Below are 27,206 nucleotides of genomic sequence, written 5' to 3'. Positions count from 1 at the left end.
TATTAGATCGGCATGAAAGTAATTTCGGTTTTATATGGGACAGGTATATTGTTATAGGGGTGTTCTAAGTTTGAAATGTGAAAAAATCGATTTTTTTCATATTTTTAAAGCTTAATATTTCAAAGTTTAGAGTTCTTGTTTATGTGTATGTGTAGGGAAGGCGCACGCCAAATTTAAAGTGAATCGGTTCAATAGACATGTCTATCGTCTCGAAAAAAGCAGTTTTGAGAATAACGCGTTCAAAGTTTCTTTTTTAGATGTCGCGTCACTAAAACGAAAATAATTTAAATTTTCAAGAATCTTCTTAACACGTTCGCCGCCGATCTGGGATCAAATACTTACCTTAGAAGCCGACTACGTTTTTTCTGATTACCACATTCATACCACAATAAAATTCCTAATAACGTTTTTTAACGTGTGTCCAATCTGGATTTTTATATATTTTTTTTGACCAAAATTTATTTTTTGTGTCACGCGCTAGAGTGTGATCGGCACTAAGGTAAAACTTTAATGAAAATGGACAGAATAGGAAAATTCATTGTTGATTAGAAGATATAATTTAATATTCCATAACATAATTATATATATATATATATATATATATATATATATATATATATATATATATATAATGAGAATGAATCAACTACTAAAATCAGATAAAAAAATATTCAGCAGAAAAACGAGAAAAAGGAAAGTAAAAAAAATATGTTTCTACAAACAAACAAAATATATATTCAAGTAAATTAAGAAGTCGATGGAAATAAATGAACGATCACAACCTAATTAAAATTTTCACTAAAACTCATAAAAGGTCACTCATGACTAATTTCTGCGCAGTCTAAACAGTAACCAGAATATCCAGGACGTGCTCTGCATACATAAATAGTGTCTTTTCTTTCTTTGTTTTTGTAAATAATAATTTTACATTGCTTTCTCATTACCTTTCTTGCTTTCTTCTCCTCTCGTATTTTCAAAACATGTTCGCTGATAACGGCTCTTGAAATAGGAGGGACCCTTTAGTAACCTTTTCATGACGGACAAACGAAAGTCAAAAAATTGGAATACGATTGCCTGAATATTTATTGTAAAGTTAGGGCACTTTTCATATCTATCATATCTATTTTAATTCTGTAATATATATGAATCAAGAAGGAAAAATCGAAACATAGCACGTAAATTGGTCACTTATAGTTTTTAGATACTTTAGAGCACACTGCTAATGACGAACTAAATACAAGGCTTAAAAGGACCACCGCTCACATATAACGTGCTGAAGCGTAATTGGCGTCCAATGAAAGCTTCGTATTACGCGCTAGTGCGTTATTGGCAGCGAACCTATAAAGGGCATATTCTTAACTGTTTAAGCTTTGAGAATCAGATTTTTTTTTAATTTCTAGACTATAAAACCTCATAAGTATATAATGTAGACCGGAGGTGGTGTTAAATTAATATATTTTTTTAAATCTGTGTGTATTGTAAGTGTTGTATTTAACTCATTGTGTTTTTTCGTTTTTGATTAAATAATAGTGAAAAATTATATTAATATTATTGTCCACACCATTTTTTCTCTATCTATAATATCTGGCGACGAGTCTCCTATTATCGATATGAACACAGATGAAATGTCGGGAAAGTATTAATGAAAATTATACCAATGAGACTTCATAGAGCTCGCGAAGAGAATCACGGTTATGGAAAGCATACGATTGTCATTTTTATTGATTTTTCCTCTGCTTTCGACTGTATACTACACTAGTTTCCACTTTGAGCACCTTTGGAAGCTGAATATCTCCCCTTAAAAATGTTCAAATTTCTTTAGGTATATTACGATGTTTCCATTAGCGGCGTACGAGTGTTATGTAATTTGCTAAATTAATTTGAGTCACTATGAACCTACAAATTCTTTGGCCGATCTGGTGTTCGCTGTTGATAGCGGTATATTCTTTAATACAGATGTTGGGGCTTCTATCATCCCTCATGACAATGAGCGAAAATATTGATAACTGATGACCTGCTCCAAATCTCAACAACTACAGGGATTCAAGTATTTGAGTTCATTAATAAAGGAGAAGAAAATGGCATCTACTACGGAAGTAATAAGTCGAATCGGCCTAAGTGCAGAAGCGTTTAGTTCTCTAAAACGGTGCATGTGGAATTGTATGAAAACCAAAACCTCTTTTAAGCACTTGTTTTACCAGTCCTAGTCGGATGACTATACATATATCCTCTGCTTATTTTCATCTTTTTCATCATTGTCTGGTGATTACGACGGGTGAGTGTTTCAAATGGTTTCATTATGGTTTTCGTTATATGTTGGTTTGTACAACTGCATTTCTTCATATTCAAAAATATTCTCTTGCGCGTCATTGAATTCATCACTTAAAACATGCAGAGAAAATAGAGTACATTTTTTCGCCAATTTATTTTGGTGATGCTTGTGGAACTGAAATAGAGATATTTACAGAAATGTCCGATCCAAAAATGTTATACGTAACACCATCTTCTTGACAGCTAAACTAAATATTGCTCTTTCTTGTATACTGGGATGAGGAAAAACTTTGCGATAAAACTTTAATCACGTTACAATATTACAGCTCTTAAAAATAAAATTGTACTCAATGTAAATTGTGTTTTACTTATAGTTTGCTTATAGGTTATAACACGAAAAACACTAAAACACTATTTTTATCATGCCTCTCGGAAATAATCTTACCACGGGTAAAATTAAAATTACACCAATCTAAAATATAAAAATTAAATGTTACAAATAGGAAATATGATAAATACATCTAGAAGTTATCATAAATTATTTAAAAGTGCCTTGAAACCATATTAAGAAATCAAGGAAGTCAAATTAGGACATAAATAATACATCATAAATGATAGAGATAGATGAGCAATTTTGGGAGTTGTTTCAAATTATACGTTAACAACGAATGAAATCGCTTCTGTAGCAGGCCTAAAAAAAGTTAGAAATGTTCGACGTCTCTTATATAAGCTAGATATGTAAGAAGAAACTATAAGAAAATATAAGAAAGAACGCTTACAATTTACCGAAGATATACAGACTAATACAAAAAAGTGGTTTCATATAACATTTTCATTCTATGCTATTTTTCTGAACATAATTGTTGATGTAAGCTAGATACACGTGCTGTGTACTGAAGTGATATGCAATTGAACAATGTTGTTCAACAAAAAATGATATCGTTTGAGCAACACTATTTTACACGGAACTTGTATTAAGTAGATAAAAGTTGTCTTTGTACTTTGTAAGGTTTAAGAATATCTTGGCCAACCACATTTAATAGCAGAATCTAAAAGCTAAAAAATTATGTTTATTAAGAGTTGTAATGGAAAACGTGTGGCGTGCTAAAGTTTTGTCGCATAGTGTAACTAAAACAGGCAGTTTTTTTCAGTTATGACCTGCTGTTGAAGAAGGTAAAACGAAATCTCAGATTAAACAAGGTCCATGTAATAATAAACTTGAAATTACTATTACTCAATCCGTTTTTTGTATTTAGCACCGAAATTACTTTCTTGTCGATGCAATGATACAATATTGTCTTACACGCTCCTTTGCATAGCCTACACCACCAAAAAAACCTCCACGTAGAACCATCCAGACATCACCCACCCATTGTCAAGCGATGTCTGTGTCGGTGGATGGTGTGAGCAACAGCGCGTACGAATACATATACTTTGCTCATACTGGCACGAAGAGCCAAAACAACCTCAATGAGGTTGAAAGCGATGGGAGACGGGATCGATTATCTCACGGCCACAGCGTAGATCAGTACGTCGAAATGAACATTTTTGCCAGCGAATTCGCTTTGGATGACGAACCGATCGAGAGGTAATCCAACTTTCAACACCACGTCTTTCCCAGAGTCACATTTGTTCGTGTTCCCAGGCCCAAAAGCGAACTGCAAAGAGGTAAGAGCGAGGACCTCGACAATCGGAAGAAACTGGAACCCGTAGCCATCACCAGTTTGTACGAGAACATGCCCGTCAAGCAGCAAAACCCGCGAAGAAAACTGAGACGGCACAACGACATGTACGAAGATTACCAGTTCAAACGGAAAGACTTCCAAGACGTGTCCAGTTCTTCAGCACCGGAAAATACCTTCATATCAACTGCGTACCTGAAGATTTCCGATCACGGGGATTACAGCACCAAGTCTCCGGCTAGAAACGAGAAAAACAACAAGAACAGCAACTATCCTCTTTCCCCGACCCATTACAACCAACCTCCCACCCCGGAACATCCTCCACCGTCAGCCATGCAAGCAGAAAGTGTTATTTACGACAAGATTCGTCCGTTGAGTCAGGTAAGCTTGTGACACTTTCAGTATTATACGTGTGAGTACAATCGGTAGTTCATATGTATTAATGTTTCAGTATTTTTTACTTGCATTATTTATTAAGTAATATTTTGTGTTCTAACAAAGTGTACAAAATTAAAATATTTTATCCTAAAAAATATTTAGTAGCCAGATATATATTTTAAATATACGATTATGTAGATACTTTTGTTATATTTTATTATGGCGAGATTTAAACATGCATTGAATTAATGAAATCGGTGAAGTTGTACCTGCTCAGTGAAAAAGTCTGCAGTATTTTGAAATTAGCTTACGATGGTGATGATTCATAGCTCTAGAAAAGTTTCAAAATAATCCTATTCAATCAGATATTTGAAATATATCTCAAATATGGTTCGAGAAAAGGACAGTTTTGATCTTTTAATGATGACTAACTTTTAAACTCGTACAATATTATAGTCGTGACATTCAAATGCAAATATGAATTCAATTGAGTCGTAATAAATAACGATTTGATAGAACCATTGATGGTGAATTTAAAGAAACCAAATGGTCATCTAATCAATCAATCATGATGGGGATCAAATCAATCTTGATTGGCGACAGGACGACCTCTTACTGTTGCGATAGTATCGGGTTCGAATCCTTCTATAAGGCAAGAGTGCAATATCCAAGAAGGAAAATAATCCCAGACACGCCAGTAACCAGGCTGGGTAAGACTGAATGTCTTCTGGTCAAGTTTGTTACTAGCTAGTGCCCAGTCCTGACAGTAAATTAATCAAGGAACACAGAGGACGTTGAGTATTTAATTTCATCCTCGCCCATTCTTATTCTCAACAAACGTGTCTTATTCAAACGGAATATGATGATGAGTTTGATGAAAGGAGGATGAGTTAGTTGAGAAATCAGTGTATAAATGGGATTAAAATAATACACACTACAAAATAATTAATGTCATAGTTATGTTATTTTGTATCGGATTAAAAAAAACGTTTGAAAGAGAAAGGGATAATAAATAACTTATAATAGTACAGAATATTTTTCGTTAAATGTAAGTGTCGTTTCCAGTAAAGTTCGATAATTGGGCAACTGAATTGATGATTTCAAAATAAGTAACTCCGCGACAAAACTTTAGCACACCGCACCTTTTCCTTTACAACTTAGTACAATTTTTTAAGAAGGTTTCCTTTTTGTTCCGCATCTTTTCCCATTGATTTTGAAGTATTTTTCGACTGTCAACAAGTGGTTTTTTCCTATCTTCGTGGTTCTAGTGCATTTTGATTGCTAATTTTTCTTATTCGGTACTTTAATATCTGAGTTGCGTTCCACTTTGGAGCCACTATTTTTGGTTCACATCGAAAAACTGAAATAGAGGAAACAATATTCATCTTGTGCAATTGCAATTCATATTTTGTGAATGTTGCTGCAAGAGGAAATGTACTAGATAAGTGTAATCTATAGATTTAAAGCACTAAACTCACACTTAAAAGTTTTTATTCATGTTATTAGGTGTTTCTATTGATGATATCATCATCTTTGAAAGAATATGTACGTAATTAAATTGAATTTGGATAATAATATAATAATACTCTTTCATAGTAAAAATCGATATAATAGGAGGTCAATGGGCAGATTCACTAGTAATTTCAAATGCTCTTGTTGCTGCATAAACTTTTATTAATAAAATTGGTATAATCACTTATTTCATTAAATCAATGCATATAGAAAGCCATCGTTCATTTATTAAGAATGTTTCAACGTCTACGTTTATTTTATTATTTAACTTTATGTGATATTTATGATTGTATTCAACTGCAACATTTTGTTTGCTTTTTTCGGCTGTTTTTTTTTTGTAAATGTTATATTTAATGTTTTTAGGTACTAGATTTTATTATTTTGTTTTGTTTCCACCTTATTTTATGCCAACCTGTTAAAATAAACGTATTTACATTTTTTTGCCTTTTTTTTTCTTTATTTTCTTTTGCTTCAATATAGTCGACTGGGTAATGTTGGGGTTGATTTAATAGGAATACAAAAGAAGATCGAAAGATATGGAGACCGAGACGGAGGAAGAATATCTTTTAATCGGCGACCACGAATCTAGTGGTAGTTTTTCGAGCAGTGTTTCGCTATCGGATCGAAGCGTGGATAATATCCTGGAGGAATATCATTCTGACACGCCGTATTCAGGTGGGGGAACGTTGAAATGTCATTGTTTCCTTACACTGTTGTCCATAAGAATTTACCCTATAAATTTAAAACATAAAAAAATATTCATGAATATGTTACACATTTGTTAAGGGATGAGGGTTATGATTTAATTTTGAGGGTGTTGGTTGTCCCTAGCTATTGACAAATGTTGTTCTGGTAACATTTAATCAAAAAAAGTATAATCACATAGATGTACTATTGTAGAAAGGGTAAGGTCTGGCGAATATAGTTGGTAGTTTTGATATTTTAGGTTATTTAAGAGAGTTACTGGTATCCATTTTTTTTAAATATATAACATATGACTGATTAGTAACTTGTAGCAGAATTACATTGTACCTGTCTCTACTTTCACCCATAATAAGTTTCGTTATCTTTGAGCAACCGTAACAAACAGTTAACTGCATCAGAATTACTATTTTTTACAGAAATTTTCAAAAAAACTCAATAGATTTCAGCGGTACTTTTTTTAAATTTATGAATCATGTTTTCTCGGTGATTTCAATAGTTCCTGACTGGTTTTGCTATATAAGATAGCAAGTTCACCTTATCAGGCCTTTAAGCGTGTTGAGGACGTTTCTCTAATTGAAAGTATTGACTATTTCTTTAAATATCAAAAATTCATACCATACGACACTAACCACTAACGCTTTTTGTCAACCAGTCCTCAACAAGATTCAATAGATTTCAGCAGTACTTTTTTTAAAAATATTTCAATCATATTTTCCCAGAAATATAATCTTTAATAAAGTATACATTCTATTCATTTCATTTCCCAATGCATTTAACTGCTTTAATACATCTTGAATAGAAAACTACGATCATCCAAATTTAAAAGGTTCGGGCAGATGCAGGCTCTATGTGGATCTTTGGATGTTTCAGTCGCTTCTGCTAGTTCACAATTTCCGACTGGGCTCATATTCAACTTTTCGGTCAATTATTTTTGATTTTGTGTCTTTTGTGTTGTCTTAAATGTAATTTTGTTTTTATTAATTTTGATGTAATGTTCGCAAATCGTCTACAATCACATAGACACCTGTAACCTTTTGTCGATAAATATCATGAATTCATCTGGTATTTTGTTGAAACAACCTGCCTCAATTCAATTGAAACACTTTTGTGCTATAATGTAAAATTCTTGACAATTTTGCGAAAGTAAATGTTTACTTCCGAATGAGATAATAATGTAAAACTAACGTGAACTAAATAATGTATGAAAACTAAATATGACTAAATTGACCTTAACTTTTCAAAGTACAATAACTCGTAACCGAGTAAACACATAACGCTACCGTTACATCTAGAACATTTTATGAACAGTTATCTTTGAAAAAGGGTATAGTAAGACACCATTAAGTAAATATTACTAGAAGTACAAGGGTTGCTAATTATATTTTGAGCCTTATAATTTTTTTAATTAATACATTGTTACTAGTCGTTTCCGTCTAACCTACAAATTGCCTTTATGATAACTTAAATCTAGGTATATAACTAGGAGGACCCATCGGCCCTATCTCAGTTTCTGGTGAAATAATGTTTATACATGTCACTGCTGTATTTTTTAATATATGCACCTCACTACACAAGATCAGATGGTTTGATTCTTTTGAGTCTGTGTCCTGTTCTGGTGGTTTCCAAAAGCTGCAATATTTCAATATTCTCATGAGAGTGGAGTCTTTACATTTCATAGTCTTTACATAAATTAGCTAATACATTTTCCTATATTTCAATTCGAGTTCTTTTCTTTTCTTTTTTATATGTTTCTTCTAGCGAAGTTTTGCATCAACATTCATTCCGAAATATTTAGCGTTGTTGCTATATGGAATGATAGTATTATTTAATTTTATTGGTGCTTGTACGGTCTGATTGTAGGTGAACTGCACATACACAGTTTTACTTTCGTTAATTTTTATTTTCCAAGCTTGTGTCCAATTATTTATATTGTCACTTGCCTATTGTAATTTTCGTGAGGCTTCTTCACTATTGTCTCCGACAGCTCTAATCGCAGTATCATCAGCAAATGTAGCCATCGTAATATTCTCCATTTGTGGTATATCACAAGTGTAGAGTAGATAAAGCATTGGCCCCAGTACACTTCCTTATCTTCTTTTCTTGATAATTAATTTAATTCCAGTTAAATGAATGAATTCCGCCCTATGATCTCCCGGAATCCTATTATATCATCTTTCGACGAAAACTTGATAAATAGACAATAATTTTATCTAGCATTGTATATATTTACTAGTACTCTAATTTTTAGAAAGTAAGGGTATTTTCTTATGGAGAGTAGTGCAAGAAAAAACAAAACATACACAGCACTAATGATGTAAATGCTTTGTTAGGTCTTATTAAGGGATCTGCAACGGGCGTCCTAGAGAGCCTAAATATGAATATCCCCGCGGTACGCCCTAAAACACTAAAAAAACTGAAAAGGGTGTACGACAATTCGGCCAGCGACGATCTGAACAGCGACAACGAGATATCGAGCAGCTCGGAGAAGGAGTCGGACAACAAGGAGAACAGAGACGGGAAGGGCGAGCGCGTGTCGGCGCTTAGCCCGTTCGACGAACAGGAAGAATGGGCGAAAATTCAGGAAATCATGGCCTCGTTCGGTACGGGGATCGTTAGGGAGTCCGTTTTTGTTGCCGAACTGGAAAAGGAATTCCAGAACCGGCTAATGACGATCTCCTGCTCTCAAAACAGCCTGAATAATGCGGATTCGACCGTTGAAAAATGGTTGCAGAGGCTGGGCATGGCCGATTACGCGGGACTATTTATGTCTAATGGATTCGATGATATTGGATTTCTGGTAAGGCGCAGTAATATCTGGCTATTTCGAGTTTTCTTTATATAACATTATTCTTATGGAAATTGGTCATTTTACCATATATCATCACAATTCAGAATATATATATATATATATATATATATATATATATATATATATATATATATATATATATATATATATTGCTTCACGCCAAGACGTTGAACCAAGAAGCAGAGTCAAGAAAGCTTAACGAATCTCACAGGATTGGAAAATATTACTTATTGTTTCGTTATAAAGTTCTCGGTTATACACATCCATGAAAATATATGAGTAATTGAAAATCATCAAGGAAGATGTATTAAAGAACATATATTTAGCGAAGATAAATGGGGGAAAAAGTACATTCCCAAAAAGGCATTTAACTTCAAAGAGGAATAAGTAAAATTGTAAGAAAAATTGAAGAAACAGATGGGCTGTCATTGCTGTAAACATAACATAGCTACATAATTTAATTTATAATATTAATATGGAAGAAATTTTAAAAAACCAAATAGAAAATATTAAGAAACATATAGTATGTAACAAGTTATGGATCAGAGCACCAGAAAATGTTATATTTTTAAATGAAATATGACACTAAGAGAATACGGAATAATTAAAAGCGAAATGAAAGTCGTGGTGATCGGAGATTCAGAAGAAATAAATATCCAAATTGAAGATATAAAAAGAGAACAAGTAAATGTATTTAAATATATGGATATAGATATTGAAGGTCACGGAAGTCAGAAGAAGTAAATTAATGCCGAAATTGGTAAAATCACGAATTTGTATTTCGTGGTAAATATTGAATTCATTAACAAAAAATAACTATTAAACAAAACAAAAATGCAGTAATTTTGAAGTAGGAGTAAAAGCAAGAAGCAGAAATTAAAACGAACGAAAAATGAACGTCAAAAGAGGATAGAATAAGCTTCAAAACTTTAAGAGTAAATATGAGCATAAAATTACATTTTCTTCGCAGTCATCTAGATAGATTTTCTGAAAATTTGGGTAATTATAGTGACGAGCAAGGAAAACGCTTCTACTAGTATTTAAAACTGGTACAGAGGGTATCAGGGAAGATCGGACTATAATACAAGAGATGGTTATAAAAAGTGCTGCTCTGAGGTATAATATAGTTTTATAAATTTTTCATTCTTTCGACTTCTACGTACTAGACACTAAAAAAAATATTGGTAATAGAATCCAATAAAAAATTGACATTTAACAACGTTTTTGTTATTTCTTTCTCATACTTGCATTATATACTGATTTTTATGGTGTGACATGAAAATTACTAAAGAAACAGAGTATTTCAAAATCATTTATAATTTAGTGAATTGTTGACATAAAAATATTCGAAACAATTTTTACATCAAATGCAACAAAACAATTAAATATGAGGCACGTAATTTTTAGAATGGGGTTCTTGAGGAGAGTGACTTAATAGAAATGGGTATTACGGCCAAAGAAGAACGCGATATCATTCTGGAAGCCGTGAAGCAGTTGCCTATCAAAGTGCACGATCAGATTCCCAATAACTGTAATAATAATGACAGAAACGTCGTGAGAACGTGGCTTAAAAAGATCCATTTGGAACATTACTTCGACACCTTTAACAAGCATCTTTATCACGATATGGAAAGGATTAAGAGAATATGGGATGTGGAGCTTTCTGCCGTTTTAGATATCGAGAAGTGCGGCCACAGGAAGAGGATTTTAGCCAGTGTTAGTAATGGTGATGGCATCGTGACTGGTCCTAAATTGGAAGAGATTAGCAGTGAAACGTCATTACTGGTAAGTGGGATAAATTTTTGTGCGAAAGTTGTTCATTTAATTAATAATTTAATTGATAAAATAATTTATGGAATGTATGTTTTACATAATTATTAAAAAAAATATGCTGGTTACCCTGGATAATGCTTTAGGGCAGAACTAAGAAAGGAGAAAAGCGGTACAATATTTTCCCATTTTTCTGGCAACATGACGATATCGTGTCGAAAGAACGATGTTGGATTCATATTTTCGGTTTGTTTTTCACACTTCAACATTACAAAACTGTGTGCCATCTAAGCCATGATATAGCGGTTTAAAAAAATAGTGATCATTAGGTGATCATGTCTAGTAACACTGCTCAACTGTTTCTCTGCTGTAATATCCTTGGAGCTAAACGAATTTAAAGAAGGATGATCACATATACTCGAGATTGAACTAAGTTAATTGACATGCTTGCATCTATTTTGATCAGCGATATTTATTGGTGAAAATGCGAAGTATCGATATAAACATCCTATCCGAAGCCTCTCCGACACTTTTAGAGACTTACGGTCTCGTTGCTCGTCATATCTGCATTGTCAGTTTTAGTTTTTATAATCTAAAACGATTCCATTTAATGTCGATCCCAAGTAAGTATGTGGAGACCCAAAAAAGTTCGAAATGAATGATATGTACGTGACATACGAAAGCAGAGCAAAATATAGCTACTATACGTATTGACTGAAAATATTATTTCAACATTGCGGTTTAATTACTTCTTAGGCCATCAGCCAATAATGAATTCACTAAGATAACCCTAAGCCCAAAAAGAGATTTATTAGGCTAGTAGAGTTACTCACATCGACACTGGACGTACACGACACGTAAGATTTGTGGCCATAAGGTCTTGTGCATACGGTGGAATCATCAGGGTGTAGTGTAATACGAGCCCCTAAATCCTAATTAAACTGTTACCGTAGATGCCCGCCGACGTTCATTTACCAAATTTAACAACTTTTTGCAAAAAGACCAGCAAGAGCGAGTAACAGACTCAAAGTCATCGCCTAGTATGATAACGCTTGACTACACCTTGCAAGACTTGTGAAGCACCGCCCAGCGAACTCCCCAGAATAATCGATGTGTGTTAACTGGCAGATGATTTTGAAATGCTAACGGCGATGGTAAATGTATCGATAGCTGGATCGTCGCCAAGACAACAACATTCATTCGACATGATATCGCTCGGTATGTTGTTGAAAAGTTATTAAAGACGGTTGAAAATATTTTGGTAATACATCTTTTAGCAATTTTTCTCAATAAATGCATTTTAAAAGTTAAAAAAAGTCAACAGAATACATACAAGCACTTAGTATATCTCAATTGCACAAATTAAACTGACACAACAGGTGGGGAAAAGTCCCGCTACCATTTTAATGACGCGTCATCTTGGTTATGTTTTTTTTTTTTTTTTTTTTTTTTTTTTATAATTATATACATTGTTACTAGTCGTTGCCGACTAACCTACAATTTGTCCTTATAATAGCTTAAATCTAGGTATATATCTAATAGGACTCATCAGTCCTACATAGTCTCTAACATAATAATAATTGTTTTAACACTTTGAGTTTTTTCTAATGCACCTCACTGCACTACACTACAACACACTACACAAGTTCAAATGGTTTGGTCCTTTTGAGTCTGCGTCCGGTTTTGGTGTTGTCCAAGAGTTGTAATACTTCGAAATTAACATGAGAGTGAAGTCTCTCCTCATGTCTCTTTGCAATTCTTTTAATTTCTTGATTGACAGTCGGTATCTGAAGATCTCGATGTAAATAAATGGTCCGGTAATATCTGGGTGCACCTACGATGCTTCTTAGGACTTTGTTCTGGAAAACTTGTATTAGATTTATGTTGCTTTTTGCGGAACATCCCCATAATTGTATTCCGTATGTCCATATAGGTTTTAATATTTGTTTATATAGAAGTAATTTATTATGTATAGTTAATTGAGATTTTCTTCCAATTAGCCAATACATTTTTCTATATTTTAACTCAAGTTCTTTTCTTTTCTTTTTGACATGTTCCTTCCACCGTAGTTTTGCATCAAGTGTCATTCCGAGATACTTAGCATTATTGCTGTATGGTATGACAGTGTGGTTTATGGTCAATGGTGTAATCGCGGCCTGTTTATAGGTGAATTGAACATGCACAGATTTGTTTTGGTTAATTTGTATTTTCCAGATTTGGGTCCATTTATTTATAGCGTCAGTAGCCTGTTGTAGGTTTCGGGTTGCTTCTTCGCTATTGTTTCCGACAGCAAGAATAGCAGTATCATCAGCAAATGTAGCCATTGTAATGTTTTCGATTTGTGGTATATCACATGTATAAAGTAGGTACAGAATTGGCCCCAGTACACTTCCTTGTGGTACACCTGCTTTAGCTTCTTTTATTGTAGAGTAAGCTTCCTCTTGTTTCACTCTAAACATTCTGGCTGAGATGTAAGATTTTAATAGTTCGGTGTGTTGCTTCGGTAATATTTTCTGTAGCTTATGGACGAGGCCTTTGTGCCATACCTTGTCGAAAGCTTGTGCTACATCTAAGAATACAGCTGAGCATACTTTATTATCTTCATAGGCTTTTTCAATAACATCTGTTATTCTATGCACTTGATCAATCGTTGAATGTTTGGTAATAAACCCAAACTGGTGTGTTGGTATTAGGTTTTTTCTCTCTATAATTGGATTTAATCTTTTCAAGAGGAGCTTTTCAAATACCTTAGCTATCATCGGTAACAGTGAGATAGGTCGATAAGCTTTTATATCATTTGGTGATTTTCCAGGTTTTGGAACCATTATTATTTCAGCCATTTTCCAAACGTCTGGGACATATTTCAGTCGAAATGCTGCATTGATTAAGTTAGTGAGCTTTATAATACCCTTTCTTGGCAGATTGTGCAGCAATTGCCCTGTTATTAAGTCATAGCCTGGTGATTTATTTGGCTTGATGTTAGTTTTAATAACGTTGGTGACTTCTTTCGGAGTTGTTAATTGAATTGTCGAATTTTCGCCGTCTATGTCCGGTAAAGTATGTTCAATTTCACTTTCGTTTGGTTTGAAAGTTTTCTCTAAATGGTCAGCGAATGCTTCTGCTTTCTCCAGGTTGCTGCGTGCCCAACTTCCATGCATGTTTCTTATCGGAGGACTATGTAGACAGGATCGTTTTAGGTATTTAGTGGCTTTCCAGAGCGAGTAGTCTGTGTTCTTGTCATCTGTTAAATTTCGTAGATAGTTATTTATGGAATTGTTTTTAATTTCCAAAATTTCCCTCTTCAACCTTTGTGTTATGTTGTTTAAGATATTCTTATTTTCAGGTGTTCTATTTTGCTGCCATTTTTTCCGTAGTTTTCGTTTTTCAGCTACCATTTCCTTGATTTCTTTCGGGTAATTTATTCCTTTGGTTGAAGTTTTAATTTCTGGAGTGTTATTCCAAGCAGCCTGTTGGATGTCTGCAACGAATTTTTCGGTTTCATAATTTAATTGGTCTTCTGTCTTAAGGGGAACATTTAGTTGAATTCGATTGTTTATTTCTTCAACAAATCCTTCCCAGTCTGTCCTCTTGTTGGTTAATGTTGGATTTTGTTGTTTTCTTATAATGTTTTCACTCAGCGTCAAAATCACAGGTGTGTGATCTGAACTTAAGTCAAAATTTTCTTCAACTTCCATGTAGTTAGTGGTTATGTTTCTAGCTATAAAGAAGTCTAACAGGTCTGGAGTTTTCTCTGGATCGGTAGGCCAATAAGTTGGTTTTCCTGTCGACATGTAACTGCACCCTAGCTCAGCAGCTGCTTTATGTCATTCATTACCTTTAGTTGTCGTCATTCTAGATCCCCATCTTGTATTTTTAGCATTGAAATCACCACCGATTATAAATTTTTCTCCTAGGTTGTTTAGAACATTCAAGTAATTTTCTTTTTTTTGGTTGTATCTTGGAGGGCTATATATGGAAGCTAATGTAACCCTGTATTTGCTAGATATAACAGTTACTGCCGTTACCTGATTTTCTGCTAAACTGAGTCCGGGTTCTTGATGATGGCATATATTATTTTTTATTATTATTGCACTTCCTCCTCTTGCTGTGTTAGCTGGATGAATGGTGTGGTAAAAGTAATATCCTCTAAATTTAATAAAGGATTCCTTTGTCAAATGGGTTTCAGATATTAAGCAAATATCTATTTTTTGCAATTCTAGGAATACTTGTAGGTCAGCGTGATGTTTCTGAATCCCATTAGCATTCCAAATTGCGATGCGGATGTCTTTACTTGCCATTTTTAGTTCTTGAGGCCACCGCCCTATTGTTTTCGAGTTTAAGTAATCTTTCAGAAAACGATTCAATAATCTTTTCCTGGTTGTCCAGCTTTGCTATAAGTTTCAATAGCAGTTCGTTGGTTGTAACGTCTTCTTTTTTTGTTTCTTTTTGAGCGGTTTGGTTTATGCTTTGAGCATAGGTCATTTCATCGTTGACTTCGTTGTACATTTTTGGTTGTTTATTTTGAGTCACTGTTTTTTGCTCTTTAGCCTGACTGATTTTATTTCTTCTCTCTTGGAAAGTTTTCGCAACTACGCATCCTCTGTAGCTTGCTGGATGCGCTTCATTGCAATTCGCACATTTCGCTTTTGTTCCTTTGGGTTTTTTGCATTCTCCCGTGATGTGTTTTCCTGAGCATTTTACACACCTTGGTTCCCTTTTACAGAATTTTTGTGTGTGTCCATGTAATTGGCATCTCTTGCACTGTGGCACAAGATTTGCCTTTCTAAGAGGTTCTATTTTTACTTCGACTCCTAGAATTTGTTTAATTTCATAAATTGCTTTTATGTCCGTGTTATGTTGGAATGATAACATAAACAGTGGTAAAGGCTTCTTCAGGACAACTATTTCTCCATTGTTATTTTTATTTCGTTCTTTTTTCAGGATATTTGTGACGTCAGTACATTTAAGTCCATTTTTTATTAACTCTTCCACTATTTTAGTAGTTTTAGCTGTCGGTGGAAGCCCTCTTGCCATTACTTTAATGTCTCTGGTTTGCTTATCTTCATACGAGTGCCATTGTAATTTTAGGAATTCCAAGCACTCAGCAATTTTCGTAAAAGTTTTACGACATTCGGCGTTTAATTTGATTTGTCCATTGTTTAATGTTGTTGCTCTAAATAGTATATTATTTGTTTTCATTGTTTCATATAGCAAGTCAAAGTCTGTGACATTACTTACTATAATTGGAGGTGGTCTCGGCACTTTTATTTCTTTATTCAATTCTTGTGCTTTAATGGTTTTTGGTTGTTGTGGTGAAGCTTCAGGTGTATAGTTTGCTTTTCGTTTCTTATTTCTTTTAACTGTTATCCAGCCTACTTCTTTTTGCAATTCTTCCTCGTCTGTTTCATAGTTTACAGGCAATTTGTTTTCAGTGCACTGGTTCACTACGGGAATGCTAGTTGGATTGTATGTGTTTTGGTTTTTTATTAGGAGTTGTAGTGCATCTAATTGTTTTTGCATATTTGTTAGTGCAATTTCCAGATTCCGTCGGGCTGTTTTTTCGTTAATATACGCATTATAGAGAGCTTGCTCATTTTGCGTTCTCTTATGGTTTTCTTGACAAAAGATTTGATTCTGTTGTGCCAGATAAGCTTCACCTGACGTTGAGGATTGTGTTTCCATCTCATTTAGTCTCTGGTTCTCTCTATTAATCATTTTTATTTAATGAATAGTTTAATTCACGTTTTTACAAAAATTTCAGTACCGGTATTTGTTTCAGAACCGTTATAACGCCGCATTTGTGGTACAGATGATGCACCTCCGACCCTTAACAGCCCCCAAAATTTTACCTTTGTTACTTTATTGCAGTGACCATCGTTTTAAACACATTTTCACTAAACATTTAACGCGCAGTTTTAACACTGTTATTGTCGTCACGGTTTTTACTTATTTTTTAAAATCGCATTTGTGGCACAGGTAGTACACTTTCAAATTTATTACACTGACCGTCGCTCCAAACACGTCTTTACTCTACGTAGGTCGAACGACAACCATTTTTAATTTAAATTAATAAATAATGAATACATTAGACAATATGTAAAAATTCAAAGTTTAATCAGGATATAGCTATTCGTATGTAACTATTTTATAATATATACAGATTGTTAATAAAACATACATTCAAAAATCATTATATTTACATCATCTTGGTTATGTGATGTTTAGCTCAATTTATCTTTAACCATGGTGTTGTGTAGACGCCACTCAGCGGAAATTGCGTCAAAAATATCCTAATCGTCCAGTGCCTCACAAAACCACAATTTATCGTTTACATGCAAATGTTCGACAGTACGGTACAACGGCAGACAGGCCTCGTTCTGGAAGACAACGGACGTTTCGTAACGCAGAAAATGTGGCTCTGGCGCGGTAGTGTTGCAGAGTCTCCCGAAACATCAATTCGGAGCCGTGGTTCCCAGTTACACATTTCTTCACGCAATTTAAGGCCAATTTTGAAAACTGACTTGAAAATGTTCTCGTAAAAAATTAATTCAAAAATGGCTACCGAGAGATCCTGATCAACGAGGTGAGTACAGTAACACAATCCTAAGGCTGTCTGGTGAAACTGAAGATTTTTCGTCTAAGTTAATGGCCACGTCAATAACCGTCAATGGAACAGTCGGTTTTGGGGAACACAGAATCCTGAATTAATTTATGAAACATCATTGCATCCACTAAAAAGAACTGTTTGGTGTGATATGTGCTGGAAACATCATTGGACCTATTTTTTTTTTGAAAATGACCAACTCGTTGCCGTTACTGTATCTGCTGAACGGTACCAAGACATGATTCGAAGTATTCTTGTGTCTGAAATGGAAGAGCAAGGACCAGAGGACATATGGCTTCACCAAGAAGAAGCCACATCACACACAGCTCGTTCAACAATTCAATTATTGAATGACGTTTTCTACGAAAATTAATTTCGCGAACTGGCGATTTAGCATGGCCAGCCAGATCTTCGGATTTAACAGAACTGGTTTTTAAAATCCAAAAATTATGTGAATAAGCTCCAAACGATTCAACATCTTAAAGACAATATTCGTCACGAAATTGAAAAAACTCAGCCTCAGATGTTGCAGGATGTCATGAAAAGTGCCTTAAAAAGAGACGAAAGTGAATCGCGGTCACCATTCATAACGAAAAAAAAAACGTAAAGACCAAATAAACTTCTTATGATAACTAAACTTACTTATCTTTTCTTTGAAGAACGTATGGTAGCGGGACTTTTGCCCCACGTTGTATATAGGTAGAAAATACACTACTTAATGAACAGGCAGAACCAACAGATTTTAGAAGTCTCTCTTTTAACAATCTTCATCATGGTATGAGTTAAGAATATTTTATGTTCCTTGATGAAGCCCCGTTGCCTTTTAGAAAAGCAGTAGTCACTTGAATCCTAACATCCCCTCCCCCTCCACTCAAAGTACGACGTCGACGGGCAGCAGTAATACGGGCACGATACGTCATCGCCACAAAAAATCGAGACCCGCCCCCCAGCCCCCCGTCCCGAAGCCGAAACCCGAGAAAAAAAGCTCCGAGATATTCGTCGGCGGAACGAATTCGATTAAGAGCCAGTGGCGACACCAGCCAATCCTGCTCATAACCGGATCTGTCAAGTATTCGGCGAACGTAAGTAGGCCGCGGTTTGACCGAGGCGTTGGACTGTCATCTGTCGTCTTTACAGTATTGGGGATCGACGACGATCAAGGATTTCAAAGGTACCGATTCGACGAAGAAATCCATCGAAAAGATTTTGAAATCCAAGGGACACTATTTGGAAGAGATCACTCTGTCTATATCGTATAAAGGAGTGAAGTTCATCAACCCATCTGATAAGGTATTGTCTGATTGAAGAACGCGTAGGGGACCGTGTTGTATCTGGATTAATTTCTAACGGTTTTGTTTTAAATAAATATGATGTGATAATAATTGAATATTTATTTATAACAATGTTCGACACGCCAGCGTCATGGGTTTAATTAAGATTAATAAATATACACTATACAGAAGAAGAAAAAGTGGGATAGATACCGAAGTAATCATGTAGCGACTTGTACGGAAACAAAGTTCGCAGTATTTTGTGTTTTGTAAGCTTACCCTGTCCCTCACATCAACCAACGTGTTTCGAGTTGTTGCCACGATTTGACGCATGCGTATATTGAGGTCCATTTAATTTTAAAACAAAGAATAATCCGAGTTTGGCGCATGCGTACATACAGCTTTATTTACTTAGATTTTTTTAAGCGTAATTATAAGATTTAATTTCGAAAATATATATGAGCAGGTAAATATATTCAAGGCAAATAAAAATTGTAAAATTTTAGATATAACACATTTTATTTACGAAAGTATTCAATAAAACGAAATAATAAAGATATAATTAATATATCTCCAGCCATTCTATTTTTATAACATCATTATTTTTTATAAATAAATTTACACAAATTTGATAAATAATTGATTTAATGTTGACACTACATATAAGGAGGGAAATGAACATAGACATTTTTTTGAAACAACACATTTTATTTAAAAAATTATTGAATAAAATTAAATAATAAAGACATAATTAATATATCTCCAGCCATTCTATTTTTATAACATCATTATCACTACATAATATAAAACAAAGTCGCCTTTTCTGTCCCTATATCCCTATGTGCGCTTAAATCTTTAAAACTACGCAACGGATTTTGATGCGGTTTTTTTCAATATATACAGTGATTCAAGAGGAAGGTTTATATGTATAATACATGCATAATATACTAAGGCAACATTGCTAATTTTAGAGGTTTCTAACGTGATGTCGTAAATTAACCTATTTTTTAGGCTTATTTAGCAATTAGCAAAAACGCTGCCTAACCCTACGAGTTAGATCAAATTAATGTACTACAGTATTGTACACCATAAAAAGGTCTACAAAAAAGTCCGCGATGGTATATGTTTATCTTTTAGGGATAACCCACATTAACCATTTTTATTGTTTACTTTTTACGTGAGAAAATGGCTTATTTACGAAGCTATTTTAAGCAATACGGCATTAATCCTTATCGAATTAAGTACCTTAAATACAGTGTGCAATTAATATAAATCAATATGGTTCCTTACAGCATGTAAATTAAACAAATATTTTCGGAAATATTACAAATTTAAAATTTGCTTTTAAAAATGTGTAATGTAATAAAAATTGTATGAATTTAGATATTCCAAAGATAGCAGGAAATCTTCATAGTAGGGAAATGAACATAGACATTTTTTTGAAACAACACATTTTATTTAAAAAATTATTGAATAAAATTAAATAATAAAAATAATTTCTATATGCCGTTCTATTTTTATAAAAACACTACATTTAAAATAATTTACATATATGAGCAATCAACAAGATCTCCAAAAACCATATAAATAAACATTACTATAGAAAGACCAAAATGATCACGCCCAGCCAATATAGTTAAAATCAAAGGAAAAAGCCACCACTATATACTACTAACCATAAATATGTAACCCTATTAACGAATTGACTAACTCGAACTTTCGATTAACATATTGTACATTTACTAGCCTAAAATAAATTGATTATCGTACTTTTAGCTGAAAGAAATCTCTGTTAATACATCATTATTTTTACGATACAATAATAAATGAAAGTTTTCAATAAAAGGAACGAAACTCTTTAAATGAGTTAAATTCATCCCAGCAAGGGGTAAGCCAATGTGCAGAATGTTTAGAAGATTTTGAGAAAACAAAATCGAATTTTTTCAATGCACTATGTGTAAAAAATATCTACACGAAACCTGCACAATGTACGGTGGTTATTGCCACCAATGTTAACATTTAAAATTGCGCACTGAAAAAAATATGCAAATAAAAATAAATATAGGCATAAAAGAACGAAAGAGGAAAAAGAAAGAAAATGAAAAGGGATTGTGTTTCCTATCAACCACAACGCCTATCAACTAACGCATCTAGATAGTCATAAGTCAGTTAGTTTACAATTTACCCTTTTTAACTTTTTTTAGATGATTTTAAAAATCCTAACATATTTTTTTCTGAGCTTTCATTCAATATTGTGATTTATATTTTTGTCTATCTATTGCTTATTTACGTTAGTATAAATAGTGAAAAAATAAGAAACAAGAAAAGCATAAATACTGTAATGCCCAAGGTATAACTTTTGTGTGGTTAGTTGAGGCCCAAGATAGTTACTTATATTGCAAAACTATTCTTTAATTCTATATATAAACCTTATCATCATCAATAAACAACTCGGGTAAAGTGTCTCCTTCTCAACCAATATGCTGCTGTATATTATTTACCAAATATCGCCAACGTTGATCTTGATCCATGTCTTTTTTGAATCTGCTCGCTGCTTTTGAATCACCACATAAGTTCTCAACTATGTATTTGAAATATTTTAAACTTACAGATGCCAGACGTGGTCAAGTCTTGGAACCGTAACATATTTCATTGCAAAATTTCATCTTTTCCACACACACCATGTTAGAGAAGCAAAAGTTTTTGCAGCTTGGCAGAATCAACCCATATAATACTATCTCACAGGTCACGTTCTTCTCCTGTACCCTTTGAATTACTTTGCTTACCTTAACTGAGTACCGTTGAAATCAACACTTTGGTATTTCCTGTATAATGTCTTAAACTATTTGGTTCTAAAATTCGAAGCCTATCGTGAAAGAAGTTTGAAGCTTATATATATATAAACTACTATGACTCTTTTTAAATATGAATCTTCTTGGCGAATACTGGCTCAGATCTAAAATTAATTTGACAAATTATTTCTTCTGTCACGCATCTAATGGGGCCTACCTAAGATCTCTGAATAAGCTAATTTTTTTAAACGGGAATGTGTTCAACTTCCATACTTCCACCACTTTGAGAAAGTGGGAAACAGTGCATACAAAAAAGAAAAAAAGAAATCAATAAAAACGTCAATCGAAGTGCAAAAATCTTATCTACATGGTCTAAATTATTTCCTTCTTCTCTATTATTTCTTTGACATTTGCTAGGAGACTTATTTTGTAGATAGCTTTATAATTTGAACTATATCTTTTCTATGTTGGAACTGTGATAAACTTTTTCCATGCTGACGATATTATCTCTGGTTGGCAAGAAATATATCTGAAATGTAGATTAGCTTGGAACTCTCACTATCTATTACTATTGATGTTAAATTAATAAGCAACAAGTAAACTCCACATTACATACTTTTTGAGCAAAAAATTATAAATAACTTTATTCCATCTACACTGATACCGCGTCAGAGATGCTTCTAGCTGATTTTAAAACGTGTGAGCCGAACAATTAGTGTTATCCTAGGTACAACACCTTCCAATATACAACAGGGTCGCCTACCAGGGAGATTATCTCGCGTATTTTATTTTGCATTGCAGAACATCATTTGCGAACACGAAATTGTGAACATGAATTGCGCTTGTCAAGACGACGACGAACAGTCTTACTTCGCCTACATCACCAAAGACAATGATCTACACTACTGCCACGTATTTCAGGCTTTGAATTCCGTTAGTTGATGCTGAAAATCATATATACTATCTTCGTTTTCAATTAATACTTTGCAGGATTACGCCACCGAAATAATATTGACTTTAGGTCAAGCCTTTGAACTAGCTTATCAAATGGCTTTACGGGATCACGTCACCAGTAAATGTAAAAACAAAACGGACCAAAACCGAGGCGATAAGTCGGCGGTTAGTCCGGGCTCCGTATCATCACACAGCAGGGATTTTAAGGTGAGTTATTAGAATATGTAGTAGATAACAGTATTCGTTTAGACGTACTGATTCCTGAATTCATGTGTGTATGTATATTTGCAATTTTGTGTTGGTAATGATTTTGTTTGATAAACCTTTTTTATGTAGAAAAATAAATTTCGTATAATTTCTTAATAAGTCAAAAACCTATATTGTTTGAAGATATTCTTGACCATGATATCAGGTTCTACTATGATCATCATTATTGTTCTTGTCGTCCATTTCAATATTTGCCGAACAAGTATTAAAGAGCTATAATATTTTTAATACATTCACACCTTCCAGTGTAATTGTTTCATATTTTCATTATTTATATCATCAAATATACCTATAAATTATTGAAATAACCTTTGTAAAATGTTCATATGAGCTTTCTTGACTAAAATTCACTCTTAACAGATCATCATGTACAATGCTCCACAATTATACAAATACAACAGTTTTAAAAGCAATGTCATTTACTAACTAACGTAACGAAGTCAAAGTATTTTGCATTTGCACAGTCAAATGCATTTATTATGAACGTCAATTGAAAAGTCCGCGACCTACCATAATAAAACACATTTCTTTAGCAAAATTTTATTATTGGCATTGGCATATTAGTTTTTTTATTGAACATAATTCCCTTCAAGGGTGATACATTGATTATAGCGACCCTCTCACTTTTCGATACCATTTTTGTAGTACGATTTGACCTTTGCTTCAAAATAGGCCTCAGTTTCGGCGATCATCTCTTTATTCGACGAGAATTTCTTCCCAGCGAGCATTCTTTTGAGATCTGAGAACAGGAAATAGTCGCTGGGGGCCAGATCTGGAGAATACGGTGGATGAGGAAGCAATTCGAAGCCCAATTAATGGATTTTTGCCATCGTTTTCACTAACTTGTAACATGGTGCATTGTTTTGGTGAAGTAGCACTTTCTTTTTATTGCAATGCGACCATTTTTGGCGATTTCGATTTCGTCGCTGTTGATGGTCCTTCCTTTTTCAAGGTAGTGAATGAAAATTATTCCATGCGCATCCCAAAATACAACGCCATAACCTTACGAGCCGACTTTTACGTTTTCCCACGCTCTGGAACGCATTCATCATGTGTAGTCCACTCGGATAACTGTCGATTGGATTTCGAAATGAAATGATTGAGCCATATTTCATCCGTTGTCGCATATCGACGCAAAAACTCGGGTTTATTACGCTTGATCATCTTCAAACGCTGCTCCGAATCATCAACTCGGCGTTGTTTTTAAAAAAAGAAAAAAGTTCTTTTATTATTAGATTTAAATTGACACGAAAAAGTACTCCAATATTATATAACATCAGTATACAAACGTAACAAAACGAGGAACTTGAACTAGAAAGGATCCAAATCTTTTATTTCCCTATTAATTTTTAATTTTAGGTTACATTTGATCCTGTGGGACCGCAGAAAAAAATACCAAATCTTCAAAAAATGCAAGAAAATGCTGCACACAAAATAACGTTTGTGTGGTATGCTTGTTGGAACGATATTGATATATCACTAAAATCGGTAAAAATATATCTTTTCGAGTATAGAACAGCCAATATGAATGAATATTTTTCTAAAATTAATATATTTTCCACCCTAAGAACCTTTTTTTTTGGCCAGTCAGCTGGTTTTTTTTTTGGTTGTCTCAATGTATGTATCGATATGTGCAGCTTCCGATATATGTCAGTGATTATCATGAAGGATTGTTGTATTTTCTGTTTATATTTTACCAAATAAATTATCAATCTTAAGACAAACATGAACATAATTACTGAAGATGTCGAGATATTTATTCACAGAAATCCGGTCGGTGGTGTGAAAAAAAAGGCTGGATCATAAGCTTCTTTTAGGATTGTCCATAGATGTACCTGCCACATACCACATTCTTCCAGGCAGCAAGTGCTCAGGTTTTATGATCGTTACACATTTTCTTTTGCAGCTTAGCTCTGGCTTCCGTTATAAAGTACTTTGTAATCGTAGTCCTTCCTGGAAAGCTTCGATTACATTAGATTAATAGAATATTTCTGTAATTGTTGAATATGCCTACTATCCTGTATTGAATAAAATGGACATTTTATAAACTTCGCAGGATTCAACTCGAACCACCGACATAAAACTCAACGGACACCCCCTGAAGATCATGCCTCTTACCCTCTCCATTGCTGGTGAACCGTCTACCTCATCGGGTACCGTTACTCAAGGTACGCAAAATAAAACGCCCACGAAAGCAGTAAGTACCGAATTTTCTGCATAGTAATCAAAATCATCAAGTCACCAAATTTATGTCACCATTCACGATAGTTGTTCAACGCGTTAGATATGTTCAAAACTCATTCAGTTACGAGACAATGATACTTCCCATGGTTAATGGGAATTTTATATGTGCCAGACTAGATCTAAAGTATAATTTAACAAAGCGACAGTATATGGTATTACGTAATATCGCACAAAAACGTTAAAGGAAAATTGTTTTTATACTACCGAATAGATTTGTATACAAAAAAATTAATAATGTGAAATATCTCATGTAAAGGCGATGATATATCCTTCTTCGATTATTATAATGAAAGAGAAAGAAAAAAATCAAAATAGTCAGTAAAATTCTATCCCTTATACTAGGCGTATTACTTTTATAGTACATATCATGGTGTTCTATTTTAAAATGAAACCAAACATCGAGAGCACCCGTTCAGTCCTATATAATTAACGAGATTAATTAAAAAATAATCAATGTGGGTTCGGATTTTCGGAAAAAAATGTTTTTTGGATTTTGTTGATATGACATGAAGCTTGAAACATTTTTTTGAATTTTTTTATGCCATTCTAAAATAGAACAATTTCTTACTGTGGTGAATGTACTGGTTTTTTATCTTTGCGGTTACATTTGATGAAGTTATTTAAGAACCAAAATATTGTTCTATCATACCTATATAATTTATTACAATTGGTAATTGAAAGGACTCTCCATTTAAACATGTCAATTTACAAATATTTTCACGAAACAACGCGATTAATTTTTATTTTTGACTCTGAAAATAATTTGAATTTTAAAAAATCCTCTTTAGGGTTAAGCTTTGAAATCATTGTACTCCCCTTAGTCTACAAACATATAGACCATGGTCAAGTTATAATATCATATTTTTGTGTTTGCATAATTGCAGTTGTTTAAATTTAAATACCTTTTCTGATATTGTGATTTAAAAGAACAATTTAGTTACTGTTTCAAGTGCAATATAAATAAATATTTTGAGGGTTTATTTTTTTTTAGTTTTTTTTGTCAGATATTTATTAATGTTTTAAGAATACCTAAAAAAAATCAAAGGTCACTGTTTGAAAAAGTCTTTTTCTTATTATTTTTTACTAAAATTTAGAGAATTACTATAGTAACTGAATAGTAATGTCTGTCATGATCATACCGGCAGTTATGTCCATTTTTTGAAGTATCAGAAGTTCAACCCTTGTCATAGTAGCTGAATTCGGATTTTCACTCACTTAAAATTGAACCAATAAGCTTTTGGATGAACTCAATGTGTCATAAGAAGTATAGTCTTCATAAATTTTGTCAACTCCATCCAAAACGGTGATCTTATGGTCTCGCTATATCAAGTTGATGTTGATTCCATTTTAACGAAAGGACTGAAAAATTCTACTGCAATATTTCATGTAAATCAATTACTGAAGAAAGCAAATTGAATATTACTATACGAATCAATGACAATATAGTTAAAATCAAAAGAAAAAGCCATCACTATATATGAAAGCAGTGAAATTCTCCTAAAAATTTCTACTAACCATAAATATCTAACTCCATTAATGAATTGACTAACTCGAGCTTTCGATTAACATATTGTATATTTACTATCCTAAAATAAATGGATTATCGTACTTTTAGCTGAAAGAAATCTCTGTTAATACATCATTATTAAACCCTTTAAATTAGTTAAATTCATCCCGGAAAGGGGTAAGCCAAAGTGTAGAGTGTTTAGAAGATTTTGAGAAAACAAAATCGAAGGTAGATTGGTTCAATGCACCATGTGTAAAAAAATAGCTACACGAAACCTGCACAATGAACGGTGGTTATTGTCACCAATGTTGCGCACTGAAAAAAATATGTAAATAACTTCATCCAAAACGGTGATCTTATGGTCTCTTATCAAGTTGATGTTGATTCCATTTTAACGAAAGAACTGAAAAATTCTACTGCAATATTTCATGTAAATCAAT

General features: G+C 33.5%; 1 protein-coding gene across 4 annotated transcripts in view; it reads left to right on the top strand.

The window, feature by feature from the left end:
- Positions 1-25,383, top strand: part of LOC143204765 (ankyrin repeat and SAM domain-containing protein 1A) — a 79,983-nt gene extending 54,600 nt beyond the window's left edge. For 3 of the 4 annotated variants that reach the window (XM_076417561.1, XM_076417560.1, XM_076417558.1), the window contains 10 exons: positions 3,591-3,859; positions 3,917-4,334; positions 6,356-6,518; positions 8,879-9,345; positions 10,765-11,142; positions 18,559-18,813; positions 18,869-19,021; positions 22,596-22,727; positions 22,785-22,955; positions 25,072-25,383. In XM_076417561.1, the coding sequence (XP_076273676.1) occupies positions 3,591-3,859; positions 3,917-4,334; positions 6,356-6,518; positions 8,879-9,345; positions 10,765-11,142; positions 18,559-18,813; positions 18,869-19,021; positions 22,596-22,727; positions 22,785-22,955; positions 25,072-25,236 (2,571 nt within the window). In that variant the 3' untranslated portion in view covers positions 25,237-25,383. The remainder of the gene's footprint in view (positions 1-3,590; positions 3,860-3,916; positions 4,335-6,355; positions 6,519-8,878; positions 9,346-10,764; positions 11,143-18,558; positions 18,814-18,868; positions 19,022-22,595; positions 22,728-22,784; positions 22,956-25,071) is intronic. The other variant, XM_076417559.1, reaches the window with a different exon arrangement.
- The last annotated feature ends 1,823 nt before the right edge of the window (positions 25,384-27,206 follow it).

Source organism: Rhynchophorus ferrugineus, unplaced genomic scaffold (genome assembly GCF_030347505.1).
Source record: "Rhynchophorus ferrugineus isolate W39M unplaced genomic scaffold, kcgeb_rfMv2 rfM11, whole genome shotgun sequence".
Taxonomy (NCBI): domain Eukaryota; kingdom Metazoa; phylum Arthropoda; class Insecta; order Coleoptera; family Curculionidae; genus Rhynchophorus; species Rhynchophorus ferrugineus.
The sequence above is the reverse complement of the archived record's forward strand: the minus strand, read 5'-3'. Positions and strand labels throughout refer to the sequence as shown.